The following is an 18,371-nucleotide window of genomic DNA, read 5'->3' as shown; positions in this document are numbered from 1 at the left end:
AGGTTGTTGTTATCGCTTTTTTTTTTTTATATATATATATTATTATTGCAATTTTTTTCGCTTTTTTTTTTTTACTCAGCTTTTTTTTGTTGTTTATTTTATTTTTATTTTTTTTGGGGGGGGAGGGGTGGCTGCTTGGGTGCAAAAAAAAAAAAAAAAAGAGGGGGGAAAAAAAGCCAAAAAAAAAAAAAAAAAAAAAAAGGAGCCAAAAAAAAAAAAAAAAAGCAAAACAAAAAAGCAACCAAAAAAGAAAAAAAAAAAGCGAGCCAAACAAAACAAAACAACACAAGCAAACCCAACTAACAAACAAAAACAACTTCATTCGGAGCTGAAAGTGACAGGAAAGTGCCCGGCAAGTTGCGGGGATGGAGCTGCACAGCTTGCAAGAGGCGTTAAAAGTGGAAATCCAATGTCATCAGGTAAAAAACGCCACGAGATGCCCGTGAGCCGCTCCTCGCCCGGCGGCCGGGTCGGGCCGCCCGTGTTGCATGCTGCAGGCAGCGGCGGGGGGCGGCGGGGCCGGGGCTGCGGTGGGGGGACCCCCGGCCCCCGCGGCAATGACGAGCAGTCGGGCAAAGTAGTTTGGCGGCTTGTTGGCCCGAGTTGCGGGGTGCTTCGGGGGGTTGCGCCGTTGTTGTTTTGTCCTCTCCTTGCGTACCGTGGAGCCGGAGTTAGTTAGCATTGCGGCTGGGGCTCGTGTGAGTGTGTGCGGGTGTGAGCGGGTGTGCGTGTGCGTGTGTGTGCTGGAGAGATTAGGACGAGACTTGAATATTTATGAGCTTTGCTTGAAACTGACTCGCAGTGTTTACTTGCCTCTTTGTTCCTTACCCCCCTCCCTCCCCCGTCCACACAAATACATACATTCAAAAAAAATCCATTAAACTTGAAACAGTTTCTAATTCCTCCTTTTTCGGGGGTGATTATTATTTTATTTTTTTTTTAATAGAAACTAATTGCACAGATGAAGCAAGATCCACAGGTAAATGCAGATCCTTTTTTTTCTCTTCTTCAGTATTTTATCCCTGCCATAATCAGCGCAGTTATGCTGGGACAGCAGGATGAGAAACTTTATCAGTAAGAGATCTCATTTTGTAGTCTGTGCTGAGCTTTCTTACTAAGGTTGTGTGTTGTGTGTGTGCATGCTTTTGTACGGCTGCGATGGAACGGTTTTGCCTTTGAACAATTTCTAGATCGCAAGTTTATTCATTACAGGGCTTAGTTTCCACTTTGCCTTTAATATGCATCTTATTGCCGTTTTTGCAGAACGGGGATCTTAAGAAACAAATCCATGAAAGGCAATCAAGGATAGCAGCTCTTAATGAGAAACAAGTAAGGAACAGATCGATTCAGTTCTGTTTGCTTTTTCTTGTTTGTACGATGCACTTTCTAAACATCCGAAAAGTGTCTGTGTTAGCTGAAAAATACGAACAGCAGGGAATATAGCATCCATTTTTCCTAAGCGTAAAGTAAGAAAATGCATGTTTTCAAAATGAGATCAGATTCTTGTGTGTCTTGCTGGGGGAAAGGATGATTTTAGTACTAGTAGTAAAAAGATAAGCAGTAGTTAAAGCGTACAAAAAAAAAAAAAAAAAAAAAAAAAAGAGGCGTCCATTTTGAGTTGGTCGACATGTTTTAGGAATATGGAAAATCCTCCTGTCTTGGGCTACTTTGTGCACTTCTGCGTGATATGCAGAGCAAGAGTTGGGAGCAAGGAGGCTGGAGCCCGGTTTGGAGCCATTTCTGGGTTTGATTACAAAACTGATTGTTATTGATCACTTTATTTTATTTCTTTTCTTCTTTATTTTTTTTTTTCCTCCCCACTTGCCTTTCTCTTTCCTTGGTCTGATCTGACGTGTTAGCTTTTGATTCGAGTTCACTTAGGCACTTTCACTCCCCCCCCNCCCCTTTTCAAAAATAGGAATAAAAACAGATTAACCTGTTTCAGCTACTGGGGGAAGAAAAAACCGGAGGAGAAGAACAAAATAAACCGGCAACCTGTCTTCCTGCCTCCCACCACCACTCCCCCCTGCCCTCCCCAAACTTTCCTGCCCCTGGTTGTGCCGAGTGACCCCTGTCGCCGCGGGTTCCCACCCCGCCAGGGAACTTGCTGGGGGCGGCGGGCTTTCAGCACCGCGGACAGCGGCCCCGCCGCCGGGCGCGCGCTCACGCTCTCACACTCATACTCACATAACTCGCCTGTTCAACCTCCCCCCTTCGTCTTCCCTTTCCCCCCCCTCCCCCCCCAAGCCCTTTCCCACTTTCAGCACTTCCAGTGCTTGAAAGGGCACTTGACAAAGGCAGTATGAGATCTGCAGGCTTGATCTGCTGGCTTAACCCCCCTACTCCCCCAAGGGGTGAACTTTCCTCCTCCACACACCCGCCCCCCCCCCTCGGCTCTCCTGGCTCTCCTCCCGACTCCCCTGGCTCGGTGCGGCTGTGCTGAGCTCGGGCAGCACAGGACCAGCTTCCTTTCCCATCCCTCGTCTCCCGGTGGCGGGAGGGAGAGAACGCTGTTCCTCCGGAATGCAGCAGCTCTTTCAGCACCACGGCTGCGGACAGCGCCCGAGGGGGGAGCCCAGGGGCGGCCGCCTTCCCGGCAGGGGGCTGAGGCGGGGGCACGTGTGCGACCTCACGGGCTTTTTCTTATCTTTCTTTCCTTGTTTATCTCTCTTTCACTCTCTTTCTGTCTCTCTGTCTCTGTCTCTCTCTTTCTTTTTTTCTTTCTTTCTTTTCTCTCTCTCTCTCCTTCTCTCTCTTTCTTTCTTTTTGTCTTCCCCGCCCCCCCTCCCTCCCCCTTCCCCCCACTTTTTTTTTTTTTTTTTCTTTTCCTGGAGTTGTTCTTAAAGTTGCAAAGTGATCCACGGGTATCTAATCCATGCCCATAGGTGATGGTGATTATATGTCACCCTTTTCCTCCCAGTTTATTGTAATCAGAATTTGTCAGCACTCTCAATTTGGTAGTGGAAGCTTCCATTTTGTGAGGAAGGGGTGTTGGTTTCTTCTAACATGGAGAAAAGTCTGCAGAGTTTGAAGGTGGGGGATGGGGCCCCATTCATGCTGAACATTACCATTTTGATTGCTTTGATGCCATTTTTGGAGGGGGGAGGGGATAGAATACCCTACTCAGCAGAGCACAAAGATGTTTAATCACTGTATAGAATCAAATCAGATACTTTCTTTTTTAAAGCAAATCTGACACTACGTGATAGCTAAGGGCTGTTAGTCCTCTTTTTTTTTTTTCTTTTTTCTTTTCTTTTTTTCTTTTTTTTTTTTCTGGCAGTGTAAAACAGCAAGTTGTTGACTCTAATACTACTATACTGAGTAGAAGATTTCTTCTAAACAAGGTAGCAGTCTTTACTGCAACAATGCATCTTTATGTGTTCTTTCTTCAATATGGAAATAGTTTTACTGTTCTAAGTGGGTATTTAGAACATACATTTGATCATTTTCCCCTGTATTGTAGCAACTGTTTCAAGGCTGTTTAAATTTTTATGATGATAGTAAATGAGAAGCTATTTATTATGTGTCATGCTGGAATTTAGATAAGGCAGAGAGACACATTTGAAAATACAGTTTGAATGTTCTGATTCAGCTTGGCGAAAGGTTTTTGCTAAGCTTGCACAATCTATTTATGCTTAATCCAAACTAACTAGTAAACAATTGCTGTATATTTATGACTTGACTTTCTCATGGTCTTATAAATAAATCAATAAAGTATGTTGTAATTAAACATAAAATACTGAAATTCTATGAACAGCAGATTTGACCTAGCAGGAAACAGGTTATGTTTAAGCAAAACCCTAGTTTTAGATTTCTTTGACCAATTTCAGTATCTTGTGCAATAAGAGCTTATAAATAGAGCCTAGCTGGTGACGTGATGTTCTCTTGCTCCAGACTGCCACCTCTGGAGGTCTAAAATGGAATCTTTCTTGACTCACAAGTGAAATGAGTTTGGAGGTCTTAGCTTGCGACCAAATCTCTAAACCATCAAGCAAATTTGCAGATTTTGTATTATTAGTAGTTTCTTTTTGGATACTGGCTTACAAATGAACTGTCAGTCCTTGAGAGTCTTAAGGACTGAGACAACAAACTGTCTAGTATTGGAGATGTTTAGCAGTTTCAGGCTCACGGATTTGTGGGTATCAAAACACTAAGGTAACTTGAAGAGGGCTGTGAAAGGGGGAAGACTGTTTTTCCATATGTGTTTACATTCCTTCCCTTCTTACCCCCACCCTCTTCTTCCTTCCTCCCAGTTTGTTTTGGCACAACTAATTCATAACTCAATATTGTATACCTTTGATTGTGCATGTGCTGAATACAAAAGATTCTCAAATTACGTTTCAATTAAAATGCATGTGTGGATGGTGAAACAGATAGTAAAATGAATGGATGATCACATCATTCACATCTGTTAGAAACACAGCAAGGCTGAGTGTTACCTTTCAGTACCTCTACTTATCAAATTTTCATTGTAGATGTTAGCATTTGTGGCAGTATTACCTCTCCTTAGAACTTAAATTAAAGCCAGAAAGAGTTGAATGTGAAACTCAAATTTTGGTACCTTAGGTAAATGTATGAAGTAAACTTATGTGCACAATTGGTTTTTAAGTTGCAGCCTAGTTCAAGATTCCTAATACGCCACTGATATATGTGTGCACGCGTGTGTGTATTATTGTGACTGTTTGGAGAAGTATGGAATTAAAAATGTGTTTTCATATTTTCAAAGTATTTTGGAACCATTATTTTTATTATTGAAAAGGCATGGCCTAAATCAGTGTGTAACTTGGTGTCTTATTCAGAAAGACAGAAGTTAGATTTTTGTTCAAAGTCCATTCTTAATATGCCATAGTTTTGATGAATTGTAATAGCATTTGAAAGTGGGTTACCTTTTCTTGAACAAGATATGATGTGTGAAGACTCCATTAGTTGGTCCAGTGGTTTTACACCTTCAATCTACAGCACATGCAGAGCAGCAGTAACATTTTTATCTAAATTGTCAAGCAACAAGCATTTATGTGTAAATAAAAGGGCTATCATAAGAGCCAGCACTGGTCTTAAAATCACACAAGAGGTGCTCTGTGGCATGTGTATCTTGCTTTCTTTATGTCCTTACAGAGTCATTAAGTGTTCTTTAATTTTTGAAAGTTGTCTCTTACTAATTAATAGGTCAAGATAAACAAATAAATATACCTTTAACTTCCAGTCGAAAGTTAATTGTTACTGACATAAGTACTAGGTAGTAAGCAAGGTCTTAAAAATTAACAATGAGAGCAGGTGGGCTACTGTGTTTTCAACTATGATGAACTCTGAATTCAGTCAGCCTATCCTGGAGCACAGTAATAAAAATATGTCTTCCTGAAAGACATTATGTATGTGCCATTCACTTGTGCACTGCCTCATTTCTTTACGATAATTTACTATCTATGCAGAAAATCAACATTAGTTTCAGGCAGGCTATCCCAGCCTGTGCTATTGCTGGACCGTATTTTTGGGTAGTATATCTGAAATTAAATCACTGACTGTATTTTGCCTGTGGTGATCACCACAAAGCCTGTTTGTAGAAAGTGTTATACTTAAAATTAAAATACACTTCTTACACGAATTGTTGGAAAGGATTTAGCTCAAGATGTCTGATTTTACTGGTGTAGTATCTCTATTTTGGGGAAACTGAGGAAGTAGGGTTTTTTCTTGTGGTTTGTTTGTTTGTTTGTTTTTAAACACATGCTGTGCTGCATGTGGAAATGGCAGCATTATTTACATGTGTTAGAGGGGAAATTATTGACATTTGCCAAAGCTCAGTATTTCATGGTTGGTACCTACAAAATTGTTGAAATAAAATAGGGGTTATAAGCATCAGTGAAAAGTGAGATGAAACCTCAAAGACATTTCCAAATCAAGTTGTACCTAGTATAAAACTGTCCCAAAACACTCCTATTCATTCTGCCTTGAATTCTATCTACCAACGTTAATCCTAGCAGAATTTAGTTTGAAGGACCTTACTGACCACCTGCTGAAGCTAAGAGAGACAGTGTGAGGAGCCCCCAGGTGAAATATTACATTTTTCAATCACAGGTATTAGACATAGGCAGTTCTTCTGCACATTGAGGTCCTTCTAACTTTGTAAGGAAACCCATACAATTTCAGAATCAAACAAACTTACTATATCAAAGTAAAAGTTAACTCTGGATTTTCATTCAGAAAACCTCAGTTCCTCTTCCTCTTCCTCTTCCTCTTCCTCTTCCTTCTCCTTCTCCTCCTTCTCCTTCTCCTTTTTCCTTCTCCTCTCCTTCTTTTTTTCTTCTCTTTCTTTTTTTCTTGAACCACCCAGTAATCTACTGATTGCTTCACCATCTGTTGAAGAAGGAATGAAACTAGGAAAGAATTCACTTTCAGCTCCTTGGAGGATAAATGTGGGAATACAGTTAGTATAATGGCAAACTTAGTAGTCTGTTTTTGCTTTCATTAATACTATGTTGACATTCCATGTTCACACTGGGTAAAAGAATAATAAAGAACATTTTCTTGGAAGTAAAGCACAGTGGAAGTATGTATACTCGTGGCTTTCTGCTTTCCATTAGGTTTCCCTTCTAAAGTTCGTGGAAATTGCACATCTGTAATGAAAATGTGTACTGGAGGGAGTTAGAATCACCTTTTGTTTGGTAGCTGCTTGACAAGCATGTGAAATGCTATTTTATTCTAGCATTTTTCTTTGACTGTACACTTTTCTGTAGCTGAACAGTGTATCAATTGGCATGGCTAAGAGTTGAAAAGTGAACGTTACATTCATTCTAACCATTTTAAAGAGTTCACTTTGATATTTTAGCCACTTAAAACACCTGCTGTCAGAACAGTACAATTGATTTCAATGAACTTTGAATTTCTTCAATAAGATGACTCTTATAATAACTCCAGTAATCCCATGATGCCTCATTAGAGGAGCTGGCTATGATGATTATCCCTGTGATTTAGCAATTTTTTTCCTTACAATGCCTTTGTCTATTCAGAAAAAGGAATTACGGCAACAATACCTTCTTATTTCACTTCTGGTTTTATACTAGCAGTATTTGCTACCTGTTACACAGTGTAAAATATCTTATATATAGTTATAATAAACAGGTTCAAATGTACAAGATACTTTGATAGACAGACCTTTTCGAAGAAGCTTTAGTTTTATGTAGGAATTCTGTATTGGAGTTAGAATTTGTTTTAATTTTCTAGTAGACACTTGGAAAGCTAAAAGCTATACTTCCAAGGGAGTCTTTGTCTAGAGCTCTGGTTCAATGGGAAAAATTCTCAACTTATTCATGCCTTGTGTATGGCTGATCCAGAACGGTGTTATCATGTCAGATACTTGTATCAGTTCACTTTGTTTCAGTACCTAGCCCACTGGCTCCTTTTGCTTGTGGAACAGAAGCATAATATAGCTCTAAATGTCTCTTCTCTGTATCATGATGCTAGAGAAGGTTTTTTGAATGCTGAATTAAAATCACATTTCCGGTAGGATACTGCATCGGTTTAAACACTTCTGGTATGTTCAAGTAGAGAAAATCTCTTTTCATCTCATTCCAGATTTGATTTTCAAGTTGAAAGCATGAAGGCATATAAAAGCATGTTAATACAGAGTTACTTTTAACTTTTTCTTCTAATCCTTTCTCTCTGTGATCAAAGATAAAAATATGCAGTATTTTTTTACTTGATTATAAAACGATACCTCACTTTCCCCTCCACCCCTCAAACAAAACATGAAGTATCAACACTATTTCTAATCAATATAGTTTAAAGATAGAAGTTTGCAAATCAATAAGACAAGGCCGTGGTAAGTGGTGTATGTGTGACCATGATGTCAAAGAAGGCAATTTGTACATGCACGGTAGTTGGAGAGAAGTACAAAAATGGACTGCAAGTTTAAGATAAGAACATAGAAGAACAAAAAAAGAATCGAACTAATTGAAATGCAAATTCATCCTTCTGCCATTAAATTAGATAGTTATTTCAGCCTAACAGAAATATATTTGGTCTATCCACTCCTTAACTTAAACACACTCCTCTGATATGCATATATATAAATGTATGTATATATTAATTATTATTATTATTCACTTAGAGTGGTATTACTTTGCTTTTTGGAAATGGTTTTCTTGAGCCAAAATGTACCTCCTTTGGCATGCTTTCTACCTCTCTCTCTTTTTGAATCAGCTACTTATTGTTATGTAGTAGCAATTTCCAAGTGTCATGTGAAATTGCTGATGTGGCTTAGTTCTAGCTACAACCTGCGACTGCCAATAGTAAGCATCTATTGAAATCTAATACGTACTGCAGGGTTCTTTTGCACATGTACAGGTAGACCCTTCTGGCTAATATACAGAAACAGTGGAAAAAATAGGAAAATCTATGTGGTTTTTTTTTGTTTGTTTGTTTGTTTTTTTTAACCTGTGGAGGGGTTAAGTATATGCCTGAGTTTGAAGTGCAAAGTAACTCATTTGACTGAATGGAAGCGAACCAGAGAACTTGCCCTAAATGTGAGTGCAGTAAAATCAGAACAATAAGTATTTGGAACTCTGTAGATACAATGCGTGGTATTAATTTGAGTTTTGGTGAGGCAGTCTTATTTTCAGAGTTGGATTTTAGCCCTAAGAGCTTGATCAGTGAGGCTGTGGTAAGAACAGTGCATTCATCTAAAAATTTGTCTGATTGCTTACATGTCATCAAGAGGAGGATATAATTGGTCTTGAAACATAAATTAAATCTATACAGTATTTAAGTTGTCTGCCTTTCACATTGATTTAACTTGGTCTTGAAGGCACTTTATGATGTAGCTTACTTCTTAGCCAGTGAGAAGGAATGGAATAACCTTTCTGAGCAAACTCAGGTATTGTTGACAAATCTTACACCATTACAGAAAGTAAAAATGTACTTTACATTTTGATTAACATGAGCCAAGTGATAATCATTGATACTTTTGACATGCAGCAGAGATTAACCTGCATCTTCTGTGATTCTACATTTTTCTAAAGCGCTTTGAATCGGCTCAGATTGCCTAAAGATTTATTGGCGAACTGAAGCTTTTCTAAGAATGAAAAAGATGAGAGAAGATTCCATTCTCAGAAATGTACAGACTTGAGCATCTCTGTGTATAAATGTGCTTGTGTGTGTGTGTGTTGGTTGAGTGTGAGCATAAGGTCTTTCTCTTTGATATCATTCAGGCAGAAAGCCAATATGCGCATGTAAATGAGCCTGAAAATATAATTAAAAATATATACATACTGGGGACTGTGATACAGAATTTTATATGAGATGCAGGTTACAAAGTGACAAGTAACATTTCGTATATAATCACTGATACTAACTCTCATCTGTGATTTATATGTCTCATGTTATTAAGTGCTGAACAGATAAATGCTGGAATTATTTCTTAAGATATAATTTCACCACAGTGAGTGAATGCAAAGTACGCCTTGCCTATTCTTCTCCCCTCAGCCAAAACAAAAGCCAAAATACACCTACCATGAAAATGTTTCTAGGGAAACTAAAATCTTATTCAAGGTCAAATAAAGACCTCTTTAAGAAAAATAACTTTCCTGGATATAAACCGTGACAAAACAGACCTCCTTTGTCATTATTATGTTAAGGTCAAGGAAATTCTGCCATCATTAACACACATCTAGGAGCTCAGATACAGGTGGAAAAGGATAAAGATTGCCAAGAGAAAGACATAAACAATCTTGGCCTTTATTTCAGCTTAGGTAACGAAAGCTTGTACATAAAAGCTTACACAAGAGACATCTCAGAACGTCCAAACTTCAGGCAAGAAGCCAGTTCTCTTTGCTGTCTGTTCTAAAAGTTAGGTTAGAGTGCTGGATACAGAAACTGACATTTCTGCTCTCCAGACTAGAGAGAAGCTACTTTGAAAAGCTTTATTTCTTGTTTAAAAATACAAGTGGAATCCAGATGTATTTCTATCAGCAGCTCTGTAGCCCATAAATATATACCACCTAAGCCAGTGTCTTATGTACGTTATTTTATTAACATTCTTTGCTGAGTGGGCTTGAATGGAGCACAATCTCTCGTATAGAGGATCTAATTATAAACACAAGGGACAGAACCAAATAAGCAATCTTTAAAGGGAAAAGAGTCTGGCAGCTTTGTTTAAAGTGTCCTTTAATGAACTTCTTTAGCAGCTTGTATCTTAGCAACACATTTTATTACATACCAGTGCGGGAGAAGCAGTTTGCAGATGGAGTTGCACACAGTAATTTATTTCCCCCCTTTTTTTCCTTTTTCTTTTCTTTTTCTTTTTTTTTTCCCCTGCTTCTCTGTGGTGACTCAACTGGAATGTGCAAACTAGCTTTTCTAACACTGATAGCTCACTCGAAATCCCTGATTGGTTCATTTGTATCTTTTCTGTTTTGTTAGTTCATGAAAAAGGCATTTAGTATGGTAAATACGCAGTGATTTTTGCTTGCTCTTAGAAATTCAGATATGACTGTTTTGAATAGACATGGATTTGATTAAAAACAACCCAGTCTCCTTTCAATGCACTCTTTTTTTTTTTTTTTTTTTTTTGCTTGTATGTTTTCTGTGTGGTGCTAGTCCTCATCGTGCACACACACGATAGTTTCCAGATTTGTAGGCTATTTACTCTCCACTGTTACATGGAGTTGTTTTAATCTGTCACCTTTTGCTCCTCTGAAACTAATTGGAATATGGCAGTGACAGGAACATTTGCAAGCATTTTCTTTCTTCTTAGACAAAACTTGGCACTTAAAATGCAAATATATCAAGAAATAATGGCTGTTTTAAAACCAATTAAAACAGTGCACTCTTGTCACTCTTTCAGATGACCTGAAAGAGTTGAAAGTTTCATTGTTGAAATGAATACTTTTTGTGCTTTTCTGTTACTAATTGCAGACCAAGTTTTACTTGTATGTTTTGAGTGAAAAACAATCTTATCAATATACGCTGTAAAGGAATGAGGTACTACCGAAGGTATGCGTGAGCATTGGAATTTAGACTTTTTTTTTTCCTTATAAATAAAAGGGACGAATGAGCAAACTAAATACCATTCAGGTCAATTTACATTTTCTGCTGGCTAGGCAGTTGTAAATTGAGACACAGATTTCTCTGGAGATCACTGGAGTTACCCAGAGTTTGCATTGATGTAATGAAAATCAGAATCAGGCCAGGGGAGGAAAAAAAAACAGCCAAGAAGAGGTGAGGGAGGAGGAAGACAGTGCAGAGTGTTAGAGGAATCCAGAGAAGAAGGGAAAGCTTGTTGGTATAATGACACTGCTCTTTGGGAAGGTTTCCTTAAACTTCTTTTAGCAGCTAGTATGTTAGGGGTTGATATTTAAAAGTTAAAAACATCAATTTCTTGAAGTCAAGGGGTATTTGCCAGTGGGCAGGAGTTGTTTTTTGAAAAAGATGGAGTTGTTACTTTGGTTAACGTTAGTTAAACAATTATATGTGCATTTTCTGGGCAAACTGATACATTTCTTCAGTCTGTAGTACCAAACACAGGTTCCTCTTCATTCCAGAATATGAATAGATGGATCTGACTCCAATTTTCTGTTCCTACTATATTAGGTGTCAGTCTGTCAGTTGACACCTTTGGATTTGCAATCAGCCTTATCAGAATGCATAAAAGAAGTCCTCTACGCTTAAAAACAAAGAGTTGTGAGGAGTAAAAGAGCATTGCGGCTATCTTTAATAAAGATAAACCTCAACAGTAGGATGTCCTCTGAAGCCAAAAGTATTTAAGTTGCCATGTGACTGACTTATTTTTTTTTTCTTTTGCAATTGCAATGCTGTTTATTAAGTTAAATTGGATTGAAAAAAACTCTAAGCTGGCGAATGCATCAGAATCTTGTGCAGTCACCAGGATTAATGATGACAGCCTGAACTGTTGAACAAGCTAAATCATGAAATTCACAGTATTGCTAGACAAAGGTGTTACATGGTTTTCTGCAGCTGTATTGGCCGCAACAGAAGGGAGCAGCAATTTCTGGCACGTTTCATGTCCTATAATGAGAAATAGTACTTACACCATGCACAACATTTCAAACACATCTCAGGGCCTTTTTTTTTTTTTTTTTTTAATGTGTCAGTACTGGGAACATTTAAGTGAGATGTAAAAACAAGATTCTTTACATACTTAGAAATTTCTTCTGCAAACACTGCAGTAATGAGGAACAAAATGAAGCATTTAATTACTTTCTGAAACATTTAGGAAACAATTAAGAACCTGTGTCTCCGTTGGCCAAAACAAAACGATCAGTTGCGCTGTTCATTTTTGTTTCAATAAAGCAAGGAAATATTGCTTTCCAAAAACACAGACATTTCCGGAAACTTCTTTAACCTCTGAGTGATAGTACTGCACCTTGTTACAGAAGTAATTTTACTAAGAGAAACTTAAAAGAACTTCCATCCCCAGATGTAGCAACGACTCATTTATAAACAATGAGAGCAGGAACAATAGAAAGCTGAGTGCATTCTGCATGAATAATATAACTGAGGGTTGTGAAAAGCCTATGATTTTAGTATGCCAAACTCAGTGTGGGAGTGCAGCATTCAGCTGATTTTTTCGACACTGGAGATTCATCCCTTCTCTCCCCTACTTGTTTGTGCCAACATACACAGACAGAGGACTAACAGTGATTATTAAAGACAAAAGTAAATTCATAAAACTGATAAAACTCAGGTTGAAATCTAGGACAACATTTAGCTTTAATGTTTGCCTTAGGTAGGTGCAGGAAAGGCCAAAGACCTGATTTAAGAATAGAGTTTGAGTGTCAGTCTGTGTTCTTAGCCTTGAGTCTGATTTCCTTTGCATTCAAGAGTTTTAATTCAGAGTGCTTATGAGGCCTTCAATGTGAACTCACGTTTCTGTTACTTGTAAATATGCTTTTCTTTATGAGACTAAATCAGGATTTAAGCTCAGGATTTCAGGACTCTCTGGTGAAAAAAGAAAAAAAAAAAAGAGAGAGAGAAAAAAAGACCTGTAGTTGGTTATTTTCTCTGTACTTCTTATTGCATTTATTTAATGTAAGTCTTTCTTCTAAATGTGCTGAATTGTAAGTTCTTTGGATCTGATTCTGTCTTTGTCCTGTGTATATTCAGTGTTTGGCTTAATGAGATTCTTTTTCAAGAGTCCCAGACAATAAGGCAATGCTAAAAGTGAGTAGTAAATTGAAGGCAAAAGTGGCTATAGTTTACCCATACAGAGTGACAGAATAAACGTTCCCTCAAACTCATCTTTGAGTGTCTTTGTCAAGGTTGTTACAAATATAGAGTAAGCAAGTCTGAATTTTTCTGGCATAGGTTCACTGAGATAGTTCACTGAATCTATAGCTACGGGTTTGTTATCTTATAAAGAAGTTCATAGTTTCACAGAAGACGATACATGTACTGTTATATTTTTAATGTTGAAGGGTGGTTTTCTTTGCACTTCAGTGCCTTGTAGTGTTTTTAACTGCTACCTATTAATGTGAGTGTTGCCAAATGATAATGATGGACTTTGTAATATGTTCCAATATCCTGAAATCCACTGAAGTATTTCTTAAGGAACTTTCTACTGTGTGACATTTTTTAGTTTTACTAGTGTTAGCTGAGCTTTCGTTGTTTGTTTGTGTGTTTGTTTTTGGAGAACGAGAAAGAGAAGATATCACTGTTTGATTGGCTGGATTAAGATATAGTTTTATTCTGTTTGGCTCAGTTTAATTGTGACTCCCCCAATACCCAAGCAACTCTTCACAAAAAAAAAAAAAAAAAAATGAGGTCTAGATAGACCAACCAAATATACAACATATGACTTGTTCCTTAAGTTCTTACCTTTTAATTTACTCTAATTTCAAGTGAAGCCACTGTTTACTAGTTTTCAGTTCTCTAAAGTCTGTAAAGACTAAGTCTAAACTTTCAGATTTTGGTGTCACTCTGATTGTTTCTTTTCAAAATAACTTCAAAAATGTTGTTCTTTGAGAAGGAAGTTCAAATAATAGCTAACTAAATATTACTACATATTTATGTAACTACATTACACTAATTACTAACTAATTACACTGTTACTTAAAAAAGATCTTTCGATCATCTAGCTTTTGGGCTTTTACAAACTATCATGTAAATACATAATTATAGAGTTTTAGAAATGCATATTGCTCACCAGATTGGTCAAATACATGACCTGAGGTTTATTAAGATGCAGATTCTTGACATGACAGAGCTCTTACAGTCTGTTGGGTTATGAACCACTGAAGAAATTTTACCTTCCAGGGTCAAGGAGCTATTAGGTAGAAACAATTGCTCCAAAATCATTATGCTATTAGCAGCTTGGAAAGGCTTGAAATTAGCATTAATGAAGTAGTGGAATTCTATGAGAATTTAGTTTGATATACTGAATGTGCAATGAATCAGTCGTAAACAAAAATTATTTGGTTGCTTTACAAGCCTATCCAAACTTGCAACCTTATTCTGAAGTAATAGCACTTGTTTAGACAGCCAAATATATACACATTTTTGGTTACTGTTGTATTGGTTTGCTTTTAGTGAAAATGGCTTAGAAGAAGTAAAAACACATTTATGTTTCAAGGGCCAGCTTCTGTCAAACTCAAGGGCTTTGGCATAAGCATCCTCTTTATTTTTTAAGGAGAAAAAGTCCTCTCCTCCTGGCAGAATGGTTTTCTGCACATTACAGAGGCATTAAAATGCCCAGTGAGCTTGATAAACAAGGGTTTGAAATGATGTCAGAGTGAAGATAATGAAGTTCAAACTCGTAGGTTCCTTGTGAACAAAACAGAAAGGCTCCGCTATTGCGACAGGGAATTGGGAGGGAAAGGTAGAAGTTCGAGCAGATGATTATCTTTCTCAGTTACCAGCTATAACTGGAGGTGCAATTGATTTTTTTTTACTGGAGTGTCATTACTAGCCATTCCATATTCAGATGCACATGTTAAAATGTTTGAGTAACATTCCAGTTAGAGTTATGATGTGTCTGCTCATTGTGGTGATTTAAAGCTAAGTCAATTCATTTATACTTGCTCTTAATTCCCAGATGGGATGAGTTGATTTTCTTTCCCTACCGGTGTATCAAGAGATAATAAAAAAGCTGATCTAGCAAAATGCATGAGACCCCTCTTTCTTTTCGTTTAGATAGGAAAACCTACAGAAAATTCATCCTGGGCTTTCATTGGGCAAGCAAGAAAATATTTCAGCATTGTCTTGAGAGATTGTCTCATCTGGTGCTACCCTTTGGCATGACTGATGCAATCTGATTCTTCCACATATATTCAGAATGCACTCTAAATAGTGTGAATAATCACATAGTGAAATCTGCATTTTGTCTAGTCTCTGGAAGTTGCTTTGTCTCCCAGATGGCTTTGTACCTTTCTTGAATTACTTTGGCTCTTTCACTCTGAGAGATCCTTATGTGGAAACATGACCCTTTTCTTTCTTTCTGAAAGAAATCCACTTGGTCTGCTCCAGGATGATTTTGTGAAGTCAAGCAAAGTACAGAAAGCATTGAGAACTGAATGATCTGCTTCATAAGTGAGTTCTTGATTTGGAACTGATACTTATTTATTTACCCTGTGCGAATTCCTTGCTAATGGTTCCTCTGACATTTAGCACATCACCACTCAACTCCAGTCCTTCTGTCTTTATCAATAATGATATCACAGACCTTGAATGGAGAGGAGGAAGGAAGACAGTTTTCTCCCTTGTGGGCATGGGTGTATCAACTTTTTCTTCTGTATTCTGAATGCTAGAGTGAAACTGAATAAAAAATCAGCTCCTATAATCTTTTCCCACATTCTTGAGCTCTGGAGTATTTTAGAGCTAACAACTTCTGAAATTCCAATAAAAACTGATTTTATTTTATTATTATTATTATTATTTCAGACATAAGACCTGCACCTCAGTCTGGCAGGGAAAACCTTCCCTCAAGGTGAAAGTCACTTCCTCTATGGCAAGCTAGTATTTTGGACTGTGGTCTGCTATCAATTAATGGCAGTTAGCACCTATTAATTTTGTTACCTTGCTTGGATATAACATTACAAGGATGCTTTAGAACTTCTTATATTTCTTGAAGAAAATATCAGCAATTCACTTTTTCAGTAGGGTATGTTGTCCTTTTTTCCCCGATTCCTAATGTTTGTTCAGTACATGAAATTCAGAAAAAAAAATTAAAAAATATGTGTATATATATATATACATACATGTGTGTGTGTGATTCATAAACACTGTTAAATCTTGTTTGGCTTGGTTTCCTTTTCACATTTTGCTCACTGTAGAAAAGTAGGCAAACAACATAAGTGGAAGAAAGCACACTAGTGCATTGATTGCTTTAATGTTAAATAATAGTTGCTTTTATAAAACAAAGAAGCAGATTGCAAGTAATCCAGGTTTCCTTTCTAAAAAACAGTAACATTCTTTCCGCCAAAGCTTTACTGATGCAGACCTTCAGTGCTGCCAGGAGCTGTGTAAGAAGCCTGGGAAGGGATCACAATGTCAGTGGTACTTCATGCCAAGCTGGGGCCTGTCTGGAATGAGTTAGGGCTCACACCAACCTAATGAAACCAAGATGATTCCATAATGTAGCTGATCATGTTTTTTTATGTGCTCAGATACCACATTTAAGGATAGGGAAGACAATTCTTGCTTGATACGCAGTCATGATTTCATCCTGACAGGGTGTTTTTCAGTGTCGTGACACTCCTCCTCCACAATAATGAGTCTGCATGGGAACACATGACTACATCTCACAGTTAAATAGATAATTGTGTATGCTATGGCATGAGAGTGTACTGATATATAGCAAATGTTTGTTCAATGTGTAACAAATGCTGCTTCAAAACTCTTTGAGATGCATGATGTATATTTTACAGTGGGCCTGATGCTGCAGATATGATAGAACGTTGGGACTTCCGTTAGCCTCAAAGAGATGACAAGAAAAAGGAGGCTCTGGAGCAACTGTCCAGCAGAAAGTCAAAGCAGTCAACCAGTCTCTTAAAATTGTGGGGAATCTGTAACATGCAAAGGTGCTGAGGAGGTTTGTCTGGCTGCAGGGGGAGATAACAGATACCCGCTAGTTTGTAAGCTGTAATGTTTGGAAAAATTTCTGCAGAATGTAGTAACTCGACATGTTCACCAGTCTCTCTTTACTATAGATGGAGAGTCAGTTCCAGCTGCCATAAGTTTCCTGGTGCCCAGGTACTCTTGTCACATTAAGAAACTGATTCCACAGTTACTTTCTGTTCTGGACGTTAAAGCATTACTCATAGAAGCGTCTTTTATTATAACCTGAATACAGAGGTGTTTGTTTTTCTTTTCCAAAATGGAGATTGCTGTCTTAGTCTGTAGAATAGACTTGGTGTTCTTAAAGTGAGTCAAAACTTTCCTGGCATTTCATTTTTTTCACTGTGATTTTGATACCTGGTACAGTTCTGAAAAATTTTTCTAAACGGCATCATTGCACTCAATCACAGAAGAATAAACACAGTGCTCTCTGTACATTCAGATATAGGAGAGACAGTGTAAGTTCTGACATTGGTATTTCTCTTTTTTTTTGCTGCAAAGAAGCACCAGAAGATGGCATGGTTTGTACAGATGTATGCTTGAAAGTGAATGAGCGAGCCTGTGAAAATACTATTAATAATCTTGAGTAGGGTGTTAAACACTATGATAGAGAAATATGCAGTATTTTAATCTATACTTCTTTCTGCCACTAAGGGATAGCAGTGAAGTCCAGCCTATCCTATCCTTTTCTGGGTTTGGATGGCACAGAAAAGGGGAGGGGGAAGTGAAAAGAGAGAAAATGTGATGTAATCGTTGTGCAACATACTCAGTAAGGTCAGCCTGACAAAAAGAGTATTGGTGGTAATAGGTGGAGATGGCAACTTATCACAGTAATTTAGGCATAAGAGTCTTTGTATCTCCTTAGGAATCTATTGGCCAACCCTGTAAGGCACAGGTCTCTCTCACTTCCCTTCCACTCCCCTCAGTTCCCCAAAAACATGCTGTTATGTAGTAAGGCAGTACCAGGGCCTTCTAGGTTGTGGGGTTCAGCACATAGAAGTCAGGTGTTGGTTTCATTTTAGAAGCAATCCTAATGTATTTTAATTGTATTTTAATAAGGTATTTTTTTTGAGGTTCTGCAGAGTTTTCCAGCATTTTAACTGAAGCTTTGCCATCTCAAGCTGCCCTTTTCTGTGCAGGACATTCAGCTATCATCCAAGAGGAGAACTGGTGGAGCTTGAGCTCTTTGAATCACTGTAGCCTGACCGATGCAAATAATAATCTGCTTTTTACAAACAGAGACAGAAGTGTATTTGTTGTCTCCCTTGGGAGGAAGAGCAGAGCATGAAAGAAGCTGTGTGTAATGT

The 18,371-nt window shown here is 37.9% G+C and overlaps 1 protein-coding gene across 1 annotated transcript; it reads left to right on the top strand.

Moving 5' to 3' along the window:
• Positions 1-220: 220 nt before the first annotated feature.
• LOC116653828 (PHD finger protein 21A-like) lies at positions 221-1,537 on the top strand. The gene is made up of 3 exons (XM_032446489.1): positions 221-419; positions 947-979; positions 1,264-1,537. Exons 1-3 carry the CDS (start codon positions 366-368, stop codon positions 1,441-1,443), a joined length of 267 nt encoding a protein of 88 aa, XP_032302380.1. The 5' UTR covers positions 221-365; the 3' UTR covers positions 1,444-1,537.
• The last annotated feature ends 16,834 nt before the right edge of the window (positions 1,538-18,371 follow it).

This window comes from Coturnix japonica, chromosome 1 (assembly GCF_001577835.2).
Source record: "Coturnix japonica isolate 7356 chromosome 1, Coturnix japonica 2.1, whole genome shotgun sequence".
Taxonomy (NCBI): Eukaryota; Metazoa; Chordata; class Aves; order Galliformes; family Phasianidae; genus Coturnix; species Coturnix japonica.
This window is presented reverse-complemented; position numbering and strand designations above follow the sequence as displayed.